General features: G+C 40.8%; 1 protein-coding gene across 4 annotated transcripts in view; it reads right to left on the bottom strand.

Moving 5' to 3' along the window:
* The window catches only part of LOC133448934 (contactin-4-like), a 242,039-nt gene that overhangs the window by 205,087 nt on the left and 20,006 nt on the right, over nt 1-16,946 (bottom strand). For 3 of the 4 annotated variants that reach the window (XM_061727954.1, XM_061727956.1, XM_061727955.1), the window contains exons 2-3: nt 14,558-14,694; nt 14,431-14,472 (exon numbers count right to left, since the gene is read on the bottom strand). In XM_061727954.1, coding sequence (XP_061583938.1) covers nt 14,431-14,472; nt 14,558-14,612 — 97 coding nt within the window. In that variant the 5' untranslated portion in view covers nt 14,613-14,694. The remainder of the gene's footprint in view (nt 1-14,430; nt 14,473-14,557; nt 14,695-16,946) is intronic. The other variant, XM_061727957.1, reaches the window with a different exon arrangement.

The raw sequence follows: 16,946 nt of genomic DNA, 5'->3' as shown, positions 1-16,946 counted from the left end.
AAAAATGCAAAAAAAAGATTCTTCAGTAAAAAAGGAACCATCTGAAAATGAGTTGGAGAGCTTTATTCCTTCAGCACAATGTCCAAAGCCGAGCTTTCTGTAGAAAATACCAACGTTACTTCACCGCAGAAAATACATACTTTACTTCTCCGCAGCTAATATTGACGTTACTTCTCTACAGCAAATACCAACGTTACGTCACCGCAGAGAATACGGACGTTACTTCGCCGCAGAAAATACCTACATTACTTAGTTGCGGGAAATACCGACGTTACTTCGCCACAGTAAATATGGACGTTATTTCACGGCAGAAAGTACTGACGTTACTTCGTCGTGCGAAATACCAATGTTACTTCAACGCAGAGAATATTGATGTTACTTCGCCGCAGGAAATACTGACAATATTTTGTTGCGTGAAATACCTGCTCATTTTCTCTGATCTCTGGTCACATTTAGGACAATTCTATTTGCATGTCAACTTCATAACTTCTCCTGGAAATCACCCAAACTTGTTTATATGGAAATCTTGACTATTGTTGGCTTCTACTCCCTGATGGGGATCCCGTACGTTAACGTCAGTACTGTGTGCAGTGAACATGGATATTCCCCAAACCACGCTAGAACGTTATCCGCCTTTGCACCAGGTTGTCTATGCACTAAACGCTGGGTAGGCAATCCTTCTGTTTACACACATTTGTTCTGATATTGTAAAAAGGGTTCCCTTGTTTTTCACACTTCAGACGTCAAAGAAAATTTGCTAAGTTCCTGCACACACACAGCTGCTCTGATGTTCCCTTTCCAGGTGTGACCCTGAAAAGGGTTACAGCACTATTCATATTTTGCAGAATCACATGTTTACATGCTCATTACGTTTACGCTGTAATCCACACATCATTCATCAGAACTGAAAATAACTGACTTATTTAAACGGTAAAGTGGTGATCATTTCTCGCTTGTAAAGGACTATCAGACACAGACGTGTGGCTTGAAGTGCTTTGAGGTTCAAAAATAGATTTAATTTCCTTCTGAAGGCCAACACTGACTTTTGAGGAGGTTGGCTTTCGTGTCAAGAACAAAGAAGGTTCTTGAGGGAACAAAGAAGGTTCTTCCGTCGTGGAACCGGTTGTCAGCTGATTTTTAAAACTATTTTTTTAAACTCTTTTTAAAATGAAGTTGTGTTTTACTTTATTCTTGAATATTCTCCAAAGATGTTAATCACTGCTTTGATTGTATATTTGAAAAGCATAAACAGAAAGCAGACAGGCCCACGTGTCAAAATTGAACATTTTCCCGTAGTCTTAATCTGACGTCTGCTTGGGTAAAAAATATAGCACCTTTTTAGCGTTTTAGCAGTGTTCAGAGCAGCCATTTATGGGAGTTAGAAATGGGGAGACCCTGATGTAGGTTTGTAATGTCAGTTCATCAAAATTTGAACTTTAAAAATCAATTCTCATCTATATTTTACGATTACTACTACATAGAGAACACGTACACAATACTACAGTTTATTCTAATTATTCTAATACAGTATAAGTTTAATGTATTCACCAACAATAATAGTTGGTAAATGCCAGATAGTAAACACATGTCAGTATATACATATACATATATATATATATATATATATATATATATATATATATATATATATATATATATATTAAAAAGTAGCTTTTTTTTAAATGTCACTTGGTTGTGCCTTTTTCAGCTTGTTTGATTTAATTTTACTGAAACGTACCTTTACCTGAATATTTTAATTTAATCTCAGTCTGCCTCTTGAACTGTTTGTCATGTTTGTTCCTTCAGGAGATAAATAAAGTGTTATTGCATCTCATTCTTTGAGGATTTCCTCTCATTTTTAATTGTTTTGTTACAGGAGTTGACTGGACTTGCAGCATGGTTTTTTAGTGCTTATTTAGCTGCAAGTGTAGCAACAATACTCTTCTTGCACTCTGTGAAACAAATCCTGTGATGCACTGAACATTACAGATGGGAGATGGGAGCTTCAGTGGAAGTACGCAGATTTAAGTGATTCAGCACACACACACACATTTTTCATTGTGCAAGCAGTACTGTTGAGCTTCAGTGAAATAAAATGTATGTACACACATACATGTACACAAGCACACGCACACACACACGCACACACACACACACACACACAGTTGAACAGTGGTCACAAGAGATAGCCAGTATGACCATGAATCAGAGCTGAAAAAAGCAAGTGAGCTTCATAAACAATACAATTTCAGTACAGCACAGAAAAACATCCCAACGATCACTATATGATACCATCTGATAAATCATCCTGATAAACATTTAAAATCTATGGAGGTAAGAATGTTTTGTTATATTCGCATAGTTATTTCTATGAGCAGTCAGCTGGAGGCAGTTATCTTCATATGCAGGATTTGAGAGGCTGGCACTGTAAATCACCTGTTATAACTAACAGATGTGATCTATTTATTTGTAACTAGTAAAGTGAGAAACACCTCTGGATCATTATCGTTTATATGACTGATGGTCCATGTTTCAACAGCTTCAGCTGAATGAACATGCGTGTAGTATATATTTCTACATGTACTGTGTAATCACAGACTATCTATCAGGTACAGTGCAGCAGGGAGCGCTATTAAATGACTTCAGTTTACACACACACACACACACACACATATATATATATATATATATATATATATATATATATATATATATATATATATATATATATATATATATATATATATATATGATATACTTGTTTGCAAAAACGATGTCCAACAGAATAAATGGGCTACACCACAGCAGCGCCATCTCATACACAGTTGCAGCAAATTTCACTCAAACATTAAAAAAAATTTAAAAAAAAGTTAAAAAAAAAACAAGCAAAAGCAAAAGGTGTGGAGTCACATCTGGAATAACATGAAAACTGAATTAGTTAGATGTTTTTACTAAATGTTTTGAATTAGAAAGGACAAAAAATAGTGGAGGTGATGCCATTTAAGTAAACTAATTATTGTCATAATTCACAGTTCATAACTTTGCGCAAATGAAACAATCCTCTACATTTAGAAAAACATGTTGTTTTGCCAGTTAAACTAAACTAAATCACTTTGTCCAGATTAACTTTGGTTAGGTTTTGTCATATCAAAGCGTTTACGGGGTCACAGGGTAACCGTAGCAACAGTAATACTGTTTTAAAACACAATCAGTGTCATATGAAGAAAAAAACAAAAACATAACATTTCACTTTCAGGTTGAAGTAAAAATTTCAATTTTTGGATTGTTTTAATCAAACAGGCTCGTGTGGACTGTCACTCTTTATTCATTTATCGTTTTTAATGTTACAGGCTCCTGAATATGTTTTTTTTTTTTTTTTTGTCTGGATGCTCCTGCTTCCTCCCACAGTCCAAAAACCGGCATATTAGGCCTATTAATAATCATTAACCATGCACAGGCATGAGCGCGCTGTTTTATTTGTCTCTTTCATCATCTCGGTTAAAGGCCAGAAAACAGAAAAGAACAGTAGAAAAGAAACTATAGTCAAGGTCAATAAACACATAGCACCAGGCAATCCGTATGAACAGAGAAGCACTCAAGCCCAAACTTAACACATCAGCCGCCCACATCTTCTGCAGCAGCCATCTCCACATTCTGGAGGTCGTCTTGCCATAAGTTAAACATCGAGGCGATAAGATCTTGTCTTTCATTCTTCTGTATTTGGTACAATGACAGCCGAGAAAAAGACTTTGGGCGAAAAGAATATAAACTGAACCCTGCTACACAGCTGCTGATAAAGTAACATTTGAGGATTCGTTTTCTTCCCTACTACAGTCACAGAAAAGGAGAGATGTTTTATTCTCTCATGGGTTAGTCTTGATTTTCTCAAGAACAGGTCACTGTACGGCTTTCACTATCGTGCACTCAGAGCACCGTGGTGAATAATGGATGAAATAGTGCAAAACACTGTAAAAATGTCATCTAAGAACAGCTTTCTATTTCTTAAGTGGAACAACAGACTATCTGTTATACAGTATGTCCTTTTCGAGCCTTGTGGCCCATAGAGTGGGTGTTTATCTCCGGCTTCTGTAGCGCAAACGAACAAGTGGTAACCACCCCCAGGATAGGACGCTAGTCTATTGCTGGATACTTCCCCTAGCAAAGCTAGATACCCATTCATACACCTGGGTGAAGTGAGGAAAGCCGAGAGTAAAGCATCTTTCCCAAGGAAGTGACGCCAGTGCCAGGGATCATGAGCCTGAACCCCCAACCACTAGGCCACTCCGCTCCATCTATTATACAGCCCACTGTTTAAATAAAAACAGACATATATCAAGACTCTCACCCTTTATATAGAAACAAACTGGCTGAAGGCATTGATGTACTTGTAAAAGGGTAGAAATCCGTTTCCTTCATTGCAGTTGGGAAAAACTGAGACTACCGGCGCAAGACTTTTATTGAGGAGAAAACAATGGCAGCGCATCAAAAGGCTGAACTATCCAAAAGCATTAAGTTATCCTTTTGACTTGCTTCAAAGTTTCTGTTTAAAACTACATTTCTTTTTCACCCAAAAAAACAAAGAAAATTGAATGTAAAGATTTGCCATCCACAAATATTACCTACGCCTTGACATCATAACCTACTCCACATCTGAGGGCCGTGCCCTCCTCAAACCCACTTGAAGGTTGGCCAAACAAGAAGCGATGCAGATGTGACAGACTGTAAAGTACAACACAGGGCAAATGGGTTACACGACAGTCGGAAGTGCGGTTTTCGAAGCCTCTTTCTCCCATAGACTGTAAAAATACAAACAAATAATGAATATATACTTCTTACTCGCCGCCGTGTCTCTCTGGAACCCAACAGGTCCGCGCCCACCGCATGTCCATCAAAGTTAGCTGTGGACACCTGATCTATAACCCATCCACGGTGCAGGAGCTGCCGAGCTGCCGGCAGATGCTGACAGCAGAATCTGTTTTGGCCTCAGTGATTTCAAAATCATGCAGACCTGCGACAAGTTCAGGAGGTATTCTTGACCATCTTGGCGTCTTGGTCTTGGCGGTAATACCATGACCATAACATTATTGTATACTGCGATATCTTAAGGCCGTGACACACCAAGCCGACTGTCGGCCGTCGGGCCGTCAATGAGCGTCGGTGCGCGTCTGTCGGCCTGGTTTTCCCGGTGTGTCCCGCACGTCGCCACAGGTCGGCCTCCCGTTGGCAGCTTTTCAGCCGATTCGACATGTCGAATCGGCGTCGGCCGTCGGTCAAACAGCTCACTCTGTGTTTGGCTGTTCAGATCTGCGTCGATTTAACACGGAACCATAAATCAGCTCCCAAGCCGGCAGGCAGGCAGAAATCCCGAAATTTTCGGAGCAAATTTCTTAACAGGCGTAGCTACAACTGTTAGATTTCATCTATTAAACCAACATTTATTTTCCTAAATGATTTATTTCAGCCAGCGGTAATTCTCCACAGAGCTGCAGGTTTCTCCCCCGGGACGACGGCAGGTTGACCTGGCGATCACGTCTGTACGTGAGCTGCTGCTGCTCCCCGGACCGGCGGCTCTTCTCCGAAAACATTGCAGCAAATTGAAACGCAGACTGTGCAGAACGTACGTGCTAGTTGGCCGTTGGGTGTCGTCTTTGCGGTGTGTCCAAGTGCTTCTTTTTGAGCCCGACCCAGCCTGACACAGGTGACGCGAGGCGACACAGCAGTCAGCCGACAGCGGGCGACGTCGGGTTGGTGTGTCCTCGGCTTTAGTCCACTCTGGAATTAATTTTCTCCCTGATGAAGGGCAGTGGTCCAGGACCTGAGGCAGCACAGCAAGCCTGGTCATGATGCACCCTCCACTGTACTTTTACGTTTTACGGTAATGCAATGAACACACTGAGCATTAGTCCCAAATATTTCAACTTATTTTGTTCATCAGTCCGCATAGCCTTGCTGGGAAAAGTCGAGACACATAAAAGCCATCTTTCCACTTGATATTGACCAGCACTGATGTGCTCACAGAACCAGCAGGTCCACAGAGAAAAGCATTGCTACAGCCCTACAGCACGCCCCGAGCACAGGGACAAAGGAATACAGCGTGCATATAAAATAGTTAATATGTTTTTGTCATGATCTTCCAATAAACAAAAATACAAGGAACAAAAAAACAAGTGATTGCTCTAAATAAAGAAAAAGACCCTTTCAGAGTTATCCAGCCACATTCAAAAATAGTCCTGTATGGAAATGGCATACAGCTGCCTGCCACGACCAGATAAAAGTCAGTTATTGCTTGTAGTGTTTGCTTGGATGTTTGGGGTTGCATTCTGCTGAAATCCGCTAAAAAAGAGGGAACTTGGAGGATTGCAAACACCTTTATGCTGGAGAAACTAGACAACCACACCACAAATGCAAGACAGAACAAAACCAGTCCCCCAGGTGGTCAAAATTAACCAGTTCACCCTCATCTTAAGAGTTGTGGACTGTAATCTAGACACTTTTGAAACAAGAGAAAAAGAAGAGGTGGAACAGGTGGGCCTCTGACTCGCAACACTCCCCACCAGGAGTCAAAACTAAAGCACTCCAGGTGCGGTGTGTTCTTTCAATGTGTTATGATACACTAGGGGGGTTACAGGTGTTGACTATGATGCAAGAGTGAATCTTGAAGAGCACCATCAGGCTGAAGATAGAAAACAAACTAATCAGAGATGGCAGGAAATGGTTTCCTGCCAGTTAAGTATTTTCAGAATATAGGCATAACATTGTCAAAGTTGGGGATTTAAAAATGAGATACCTGAGGCAGAAAGATGAAATACTAGACCCATCTGAAATGCGTAACACTACAAAGCCGATCCTGAAGGTTACGGTGAATCTCAGTAAGAGTACGACCTAACGGAAATTCAGGGGTTCCCATGAGACGGAGGACATAAAGGAAAGATAATCTCCTCCAACCCTCAAAAGTTTCCACCAGCCTCGCACACACGCACAAGAAAAATGCATTGTGGTTAACAATGTGTTATAGAAGTGTGAATAGAAAGAAAGGGCACTTTGCTGCTACCGTGAAGGTAGAATAAACCGCAAGAGTTACGATTTTGGATACATGATGAACAAAGACTTTTATCCTTTATTTTATTATTTTATCCTTTATCCTATTTTATTGCATTGATTGTATGAATGTTAGTTTTAAATGTCTTTTAACATAACTTAATTTTATTTAACATTTTATGTATTTTTGAGCTGTTTTGTCTTTTATCTATGATGTTTTTATTGATCCTTCTGTACAGCACTTTGGTCAGCTGTGGTTGTTTTAAAAGTGTTTAACAAAAGAACTGTATTGGATTGGATTGTAGGTGGAGCAGCGCTGCAACGGCAATCAACTGCTAGCAGAGACATAGCAGAGCTGCTCCATTCTGGAGACAAACATCAGGATCTAAATTACTGTAGCTGTGTTATTTCAAAAGATTCTGCACTGACTTTTGATGGCATATATCATACATAATATAACAATGTTGACATTTCCACAATAAACATACATTTTATACTAAGTAACATTTCAGACTAAATAAAAATGATTCAGGCCACCACAGCAAATACCAGTGGAGCTGCTGAAATAATCCCTGAAATGTTTTTGGCTACTAACACCAGCCAACACAAGGCCACGCCCCAAAAATGTATGTCATTCAAAACAAGAGAAAAATGATTTTCTCTCAATTAAATTGTTTTTGTGATTGTTGGGATGGAACATATAAATCCTATTCAAAGTAAATATTTGTACAGCCCTAGGAGAGAGATTCCTCAGTGATCACAATAGTCTTCAACATGCACATTTTGGTCACAACAGAAAAGGCAAATTGCAGGTTGACAAAAAAGATTTTCAGGTTTTCAATAATGCCAGAGCAAAACCAATACATACTACATACTTCATGTACTTTCTGCACTCACATCACTCATTTCTACTGTTTATGCCTATTAGTTGCTATTGAGAAAGTAATTTGTGACATCTGACAGCAATGACAGCATATACGGGATCTGGGTGTCTGAACCGACTAAAACATCGTAAAATACACTATAACAGTGCAATTCTATTTATTAGTTTTGGGTATCCAGGAGAGAATTGTTCACACAATTTGCACACACAAAGTATTAAATACTGAGAAATTGTGTCAACGTTTGGTAAAAAAAAGATATAAAACATCTAATCAACATTAATCATTCGGGATTACTTTTATCTGCAAATGAATGCACATTTTACACTCCGATGAGAATTTACGGCGGGAGCACAAAATCAAAGAACGAAAATCATGTCAGTGTTCAGCAGAAACGTCAGCAAATGGAACAACGCAGCCAAAGGGAGATGCAGTACATGTGGCTTTGTGTCAATTTACTGTATCACTCGTAACTAATCTACGGCATTTTAAACACAATCACTATTAAGATGGTTTACCCAATTCATTTTCATCAAGATTATCATGAAGCACATCTGAGCACACATCTCTTCAACAGAGGTCGTTACAAAACTGATATGGTGATAATCTGAAAAAGGGTGAAAAAAATTGAGTCAGAAATGAAGCAATGCCCTCCCTACAGTATGACCTGCTACTACGGGGGAGCACCGACTGATGACAGCTTTTCAATCTTTTGAGCATAAAAAAAGAAATTAACTTAAACACGATGCGCAGGAATCTCACTGATGCTGCAAAAAACATGTGTACGCTTCCTTGTTTCCAGCCATGGTGAGGGTCCTGCTGCTCAGAGGCTCTTTCATTCACCCTAAAGCAGTGCTCTCCAGCTCCAACTGTCCTGTACATTGCTCTGCCCTGACTCACCTGGCTCAAATTAGTGGACCATTGGCAGATTTGTGCAGACCTTAATAACCAGCTCATGGTGATCCAGTCATTTGAACCAGGTGTGTTGGAGCAGGTCAACATCTAAACATTCCCTGAGGACCAGGTTTCTTGTAGAGAATGGAGGCCAACGGTGCTAGGTCTGTATCTAGTATATCCTACTTGTTTCCATCTTTCAGGCAATTCTCACATACATGTCGTCTGTTGTACAGCGAGTGTTTGTTTGAGGGAAAAACAGAAGTGCAAGTACATTATTTCTGACTCACTCCTAACCCCTCGTTCACACTGAAAGAGCCACGGGCGTCCCGACGCCAGCATCTCGCCGCTTGGTGCATTCACACTGAAAGCATCAGTGCCTGCAGCGGGGCGGCGGTGGGCGTGGTTTCAAGCTGCGCTGCAGAACTGAAGGGAACAGTGGGAACAGCCTACACATATAACTACACATCTTAATTTTCATATTTCACCATAGATCTCACTTTGGGACGCCTTCTTTATATTTTAGCGTTATTTCCGCGTAGATAAGAGTGAGTTTGATGCTCCTTTAACAAGTTTGGTCCGCGGATCAACATCAACCCAGCGAGCACTTGCGCCCGGTGGTGATTTATGGTTCCGCGTCACACCAACGCAGAACCTACGGCGTAGGATACGCGGCGACGCACACCGCACCGCATCCCTACGCCGTCATCTACGCCGTCGATTTAACGCAGAACCATAATTCAGGCGAAGCTGCAGTCTGTCTGCGCTAATGCTGACACACCGGGTCGGAGCGGATTTAGTCATGATGATTAACCTGTGTTTTGTGATTAATAAGCATGGGTTTTAATTATTTTTCGTTGGATCAATGTAGCAAATAAAATCGTTGGGACAATCCAGCTCCTCACCCATCAGATACGTGTTTCACATGATCAGTTCAGGTAAAACGGCAGTCAAACCAGCAAAATGTCATTTTGCTGGATGAAATATATTAATTCCTGATAAAATAAGTTTGTTAGTGACAGCTCTGCTCCTGTACGCATGTGAATGAGTGTACGTTTGTAAGTACATGAACGTACAATCTGCATTGAGAGTTCTCGCTTCGGGAATCCCGGTGTATGATTGGACGACGCCTCGGCGTCGTCGCTGCTCATTTGCATAAAGTTCAGATTTTTCAACTTTCAAATTGACGCGCCGCGCCCGCCGCCAGACGCTCCTGCCGCTCCCGCCGCCCCCGCCGCCTCTCGACGCCCGTTTTTCATAGACAATGAATGGCAGCCAGACGCCTATGACTCCCGTGACGCTTTCAGTGTGAATGCAGGGTAACGAAGCGGAAAAGGTCTGTGATGATTTCTAGAACATTTGAAAATGTGTGAACTGAGTATTACCCCTATAAAGCTCGATGTTCATGAATCCCCAACAGATTCTTTAAAGCCAAGAAAACAATTGTAGTTGAACATCTGTGGTTTTGTTTCCGTGCATGCAGCAGGAGCCATGACCTCATTAATGCACCTGAATCCATGATGTAAAGCATTATTCCCTGCTCTCTTTTTCTTACAGAGCAGTCGCGAGCTACCAAGAACAATTGTAAGGATGCATGTGTAAAGGTCTGCTTATGATCATTTGATCTTTTCCTGCGTTTCAGAGCCAGAAGATGTGTTTTCTCTTCATATTCATGTGGTTCGTGGTTTAAAGTCTCAGGCCTTGTGCAATACAATATGTCTAAAGGTTCCTCCACAATGAAGGACGTTTTGCCATCTCAGACAAAAGATGGCCATCGTTAACCATCATGAAACATCCGTCATCGCAGGCCCAATTCAGCTGTGATGCCACAGCCCCCGTCTCACTGGTCTTGCGCCAAAAATCTGGCTGATTATGGGCTGGAATTTACTTGCAGTTAACAACGCGTATTTATTTAAAGACACTTAGATATAGTGTTGGTTTTTCACCAGAGAAACAAACCCCGATCCCAGCAGTAGGGCTGCAACGATTCGTCGACGTTGTCGACAAAAATCGATAATCAAAATTGTCGACAATGAATTCCATTGTCGACAATTGTCGCCAGACGTGTTTTTCCAACGGAGTGAGGCATCTCACTTCAATACGTTCTCTCCCGAGAGTCGCGCATGCGCGATAGCGTCTCTGCCGAGCGGTAGCGGGTAAACAATAATGACGGCGTCCCGTCCTGTAGCAGCTTAAGATTCCCAGAATATTTAAATTTTTTGAGATAGGATATTTGAGTTTTATTAAGCTGTAAGCCATGATCAGCAATACTAAAATAATAAAAGGCTTGCAATATTTCAGTTGATTTGTAATGAATCCAGAATGTATGACATTTTTGCATTACAGAAAATAAAGGACTTTATCACAATATTCAAATTTTCTGAGACAGTCCTGTATTTTACATTGAAGTACCCATCTTTCTAAATTTAAGAAAAAATGACTAATTATCCGATTAGTCGACTTCAATAGTCGGTGACTAGTCGACTATTAAAATAGTCGTTAGTTGCAGCCCTACCCAGCAGCATTGACTTACTGTCCTAACAACCACCTCTGATGGCACAGCTGCTTTCCTTGCAACAAAACCTTCCAATGTTCCAATGATGAATGAATTCCAATGAAATTCCAATGAAAACATACAGTTCATGTCGGTGATTCTGTGACAACTTTTGTCCATAATGAGCTGATATTTTTGGATGATAATCATGCAGAAATTAATCAACATTAAGCTTCACTGGGAGAAGTCCAGCTCAGCAGAAGAAGGGCGAGGAGAGGAAGACAGGTGTGGCTGCATCACGCAGTTAGAAACTTTTCATCTTTCATCAAGCTCAAAGCCTTTCCCTTTAACATTTTACCACGGCAACTTAAAACATATGACGGGTCGTCACTGATATCCAACTCCGGAGTGTCTGATGCGTTTAATGTGAAATAAAAGGTAATTGTTTCTTAAAATTCAGGATCAGTGTCTGTACATTACGGTTAAACCTCGACTTCACTCCCACTGCTAACCACTAAGCCACTGTGCTGCCCGACAACATTACATTTGGAGAGTAAAGCACTGCAACTGGTCAAACACCACTGGGACTTCGGAGAAAAAATACATTAAAGATGTGTTATGTTAGCACCCTTGACACATTTCTCCATAACGGAAGTGAATGCTACGAGGTAATAACTCCATGTGGAGCACGCAGTGTGCTGGTCAATTATCACCAGCTGTCCGCCGTGAGAAGTGGTGGGGTTGTTAGAGCTCCCATTAGGCAAGCAGCGACACGTGCACACAACCTTGCAAGGGCAAAGTCTATACTCAGTGTTCATTTTGAAAAAGTCTGACTGTTGTTATGTTTTGGGGAAGGGGTTAGCAGCAGGCCTAATCGTTGTCAGCTAACACCAGGTGGAATTCTTCCTTATCTTAAAGGGCCTCTTTCATCTTCATGATTAGTAATACCTGTTGATTAAACACTGAGTGATTCCAGCGACACTCCGAGGTGACCCCTCCTATTTGTAAAGGAGATAAATTAAAGTCCTCCATCAAAATGTGATCAATGCCACAGAGCTGCCGGCTGAAATGAGCAGCACAGTATAATGAAGCAATAATTCAGCTTTACTGCTTGGTGATTGAATAACGGACATTTGGAAGGACCCAGGAAAGATGTTTGTACGAAATCCTCAGAAATTAACCCCCAATTCAACCTCTTTGACTGCGCTTCTGTTTGAAAATACTGATACTCTGCTGCAGTATTACCGGTGGCAATATTACAAATCATGCTGACGAGTTCAGTGACTGTTTGCAGAAACAGAATGAGAAGAGCAGCATGACGCTTCCATTCAAACAAAAACCTCACTGATGTCACATTTGATACTCTTGTCTTTTGTGATGTGTCAGAACAGCATTGCTAACCACGAGGACAGCCACTTCGGTGTAAAATCTTCCACAAACAATATTAAAAAACAAAATGACATGTTGGTATATGAGATGCTAACAAATGTGCTATCACGTCACCTTTAACAGTAACTTTCTATTATAAACATGTTATTTTAGTTCAATCATTTTTATTATGTTTCTGTATGTGATGATATGTTTGAGATTAGGGCTGAAACGATTCCTCGAATAATTCGAGTAATTCGATTACAAAAAATGATCGAGGAATTTTCTCTGCCTGGAGGAATCATTTAATTTCTTTTTTTTTTCGTTTAATTTCACCAGCTCAAATCCTCGTATTACGCCCGGACTACATTTAATGCGACACAACGCGCTGACGCTGCGCCATACATCCATGCGCTGCGCACGTTAAAGGGGGAAGAAAGAGGCGGCGGATATGTTTGTTTTGTAACATGCCGTGCTCAGGCAGTCTGCAATGGCCCAGACGGGAGACACATGTAGTTCAGTGCTTAACTTTTATTTTTAATCCACGCTATATTCTTCTGGTCCGTTCTCTATGTTCCCCCTCTAAAGCCAAAATTATTGTTCCGCGTTAAATCGACGCAGAGACTCCGCCGCTCTCCGTCCTCGCCGGAGAGCGGCGGTCCGGCTGGCGGTGCATCCTCTGTTGCCACGGCTACGCCGTAGGGTACGGCGTAGGGTACGCAGCGACGCGCACCATTCTGCGTTGTTGTAACGCGGAACCATAAATCAGCCTTTACCCGGTATATAAACCTCGGTTCCCGCTACAGTTTTAACTAAAAGAAAAGGCAGAAAATGTCCGAAAAATAAAAACGTAATAAAGCTAACTGGGTAGTTTTCAATTTTAGCTCTGTAGTCATTCATGGATAAAACTAGTAATGTGCTCCAATACAGCAGGTCTCATGATTTTATTATGAACACTGCAAAAACTCAAAATCTTATACTTTAACTTAAAACTTAACTAGAACTTTCATTTGCTTGACACAAATGAAAGTTCAATTGAAACACGTGGGAAAAACACCTAACCTTTTAAGTGATGTGTGTTATCAGGTGTAATGGCATTTTTAGGTTAGAAATAAGAACATTTCTTGGTAAGATCCTTAGTTTTTTGAGTGAATCAGTGAATTTGGTCAACTGGTGTAAGTTCAGGGTTTTTAAATGCACAGCCATGAACCTACTGTATTATATAATTTAGTCTTAGTGATGTCAATTAACATCTAACATCTTATGTATATTTATAATTGCTCTTTAACTAAACAAAAATATGTTTTATCCGATTACTCGATTAATCAATGGAATTTTCAGTAGAATACTCGATTACTAAAATATTTGATAGCTGCAGCCCTATTTGAGATAATACACATACCAATAATGAGATCTATATTTATCAAGCTGTTCTGTTGTTAATGTACATTAATATGTATAATGCACATCTCATGTTCAATGCCAGCCGGTGCAGTTTAGAGGTTTATCAAAGCCTTGGAGACATGGACTTAGGCACTCTCCTGAAAATCTCAGGCTTATTTATGATCCATGAGGCTAAGCTAAAATCATGTGAGAAACTCGACACTCTTATTTACGGTTGTGCAGTTAACCTTTTATAATCACTGGATAAGAGACTAGAGGATTGGGCATCTTACACAAATCTAAAGAAATAATAACATCCTGGTGGAGTGGATTCTACATTCTTATGATGTAATACATGTGGGTGAAATCCACCTGAAACTGCTCCTCTCTGAAATACAGCTTCCACGCCGCCACCTGCCCCAAATACATACGAATAAGGACTCACACTTCACAAAGGCAGCTTTGACATGCATCAAAAGTTCTTAATAAGATACTTTACCTGCAAGGCACCCCATAAGTGACTGCAGCAGCAGCAGTTTCCATAGCAACATCATTTTCAATTTTGTAGGGTCAAAGTATTCTCACATCCAATCACAAACGTATGGAATCCGATTTGCACCTCTCTGGTTTTCCAATCTGTAGGAAAAGAAACAGGTGAGATGAGTTGGTGGCAACATTCTTATTAGCAGAAACTTTGAAAATCATTCTGTCACTTTCTGTTCGGCACGCTCGCGTAAAAAGGCGTGGAACAAGGTGGGCGCGCAGCTCTCCGCTACACTGGGCCAATAAAAACCTCAACCCCATCCACCACTTCAGCATTATTTAAGGGCTTCCTGCTCCTGCGAGTTCCCCTACAAGGACGGGGACTTGCAGCCTTGGGTTGGGCTGGCGTCTTTGTGCTACGGAGATAGGGTTTCAGTTCAAAATCTCTAGCAGAGTGTAGGCAATGCCAGCTGGACTCTCAGCTACAGCATTTTTGCATTACAAATTATCGATTAATTCCTGCATCATAAGTTGGCTGACTTTGCGGATCAATTAAAGGAGCATGAGGCTCCTTTTAAGAAATGAGACTCTCTAGCGCCACCCTTCACCACGACTGCCGTCGGGGGTACTGCAGCCAACAGTGAAGCCGGCACGGGAGAACGGGGAGAACGGGGAGAACGCGCATGCAGCGTCATGTGACGTCACATCCACAGGACAGCGCGGGAAATTCCGGGCACAATTGCAGCACATTTTGGAGCACACAGCCTGTTCAAGGCAACGGAGAGATACGCTAGAGGGCTCATTCTTTTTGGTTTTTATTACTAGAAAACTTAAAACATATACACATTTTTTTCATAAATCCTGCCTCAATCCTGCCTCATGCTCCTTTAACAATTAATTGATAAGCAAGGATTCTGCCCCTAAATGTCCCTGTTTCAATAGGGTTTATAAAAATAAAAGGTAGATATAGTTTATATACTGAATTTTTTTTTTTACTTATACCTTGATGATTTATTGTAGCATCAAAAACAGATTATGGCGAGAATTTCATGTTGCGTCTAAGCCTCGGCACCCTCTAATAGCAACACCACTCGTGGAAAGGTGTAGTGATCCTGGCCTTGCTTTATGACCTCGTGAATTACAGACAACAATCTCCAGACCAAGGACAGTGGAATACACATGACCCTTTTAAGCAAGTTCACACTCAAAAACTTGAAGGAATACACACAACAAAGAAGAACTTGGAAAGGTCACTGCTTGCCTGGCGTTAGTGGGGGAGTGGAGCATTAAAGTCATAAAAGAGAGGAACCAGACTTTTACCTCCCTCTTGAAGCATTCTGTGTCAAACTTTAAGATTTGAATGTGTGAATTAACTTTATTTAATAAAGCTTCAATGTGATGTTTTTTTTTTTTAACTACATTTTCTTTTCCCCTCTATGGTTAAATGATTGATGTCCTTCATTGTTATTGTTCTTTCTTTTTGTGAAATGATGAATAGGGGAGGAGACAAAAATTGAAATGCGTTAACATCAAACTCTTAACAGCCAAGATTGGCTGAGGGGCTGCTTGACCCCCCGTGGGCATTGACCGCTCACTGAGGCAAATCTCAGCTGCCTCCGTCACTTCACTCCTCTTTTTTTTCTTTACTTATAACTTTTATGACTTACTTTAATTTTACTTTGAACCTCTGAAGACATCTGAATTCGGGGAACCAACGGAAGTCGGCTGTCGTCTTCTGGACGCAGAACTCCACCTCCCCCTCAACAAACCCTTTTTTTTTATATATATATATTTTTATATCAGATCTTTGGTCAGGAAACTTCCCTCGTTCTAGTCTTCATTTTCTCCCTTTATTCTAATTTCCTCCAATAATATAATGATATATATATATAATATATATAAATACAGTTTATTTTTCCTTTGTAATAAAGGTGGCGCCCCAACGAGTTTGATAAATTAAGTAGGATCACAACTAACTGACTAACTTAATTTAATAATCGAGCGACTTCCTTTTGACAATTGATCGCTTATGGATTCATTGTTAACGTCACTTATTTGCATGTTCTCCCCATGCCTGTTTTTGTATCCCCCTCACAGTCCAAAATCATGAATTACTTGAATGTTCCACCGTTCGTGTGGGGTGTTTGTTATCTGCTTTGTGTGATTCTGTGTGGTTCTATTACGGGCTGAGGAGTCTGTCCAGGGAGGTTTGGAAACGTTTGGAGCTAGTTTAAGAGAGGGACGGATGAAAGCAAAACCTCCACATGTTCTGTAAGCTTGTAAACATTGGTGCTGGAGGATTTGCAGCTTTCCCGCTCAACAAAATGCTCCGCCAAAAATATGAAAAAACATCTGAAACATTGTGAAATTTTAGAAAACTCTGCAAGTGCTCTGTGCTTTTATCC

This window comes from Cololabis saira, chromosome 8, assembly GCF_033807715.1.
Source record: "Cololabis saira isolate AMF1-May2022 chromosome 8, fColSai1.1, whole genome shotgun sequence".
In the NCBI taxonomy this organism is placed as follows: Eukaryota; Metazoa; Chordata; class Actinopteri; order Beloniformes; family Belonidae; genus Cololabis; species Cololabis saira.
Note: the sequence above shows the minus strand (reverse complement) of the source record. Positions and strands in the feature narration are given on the sequence as shown.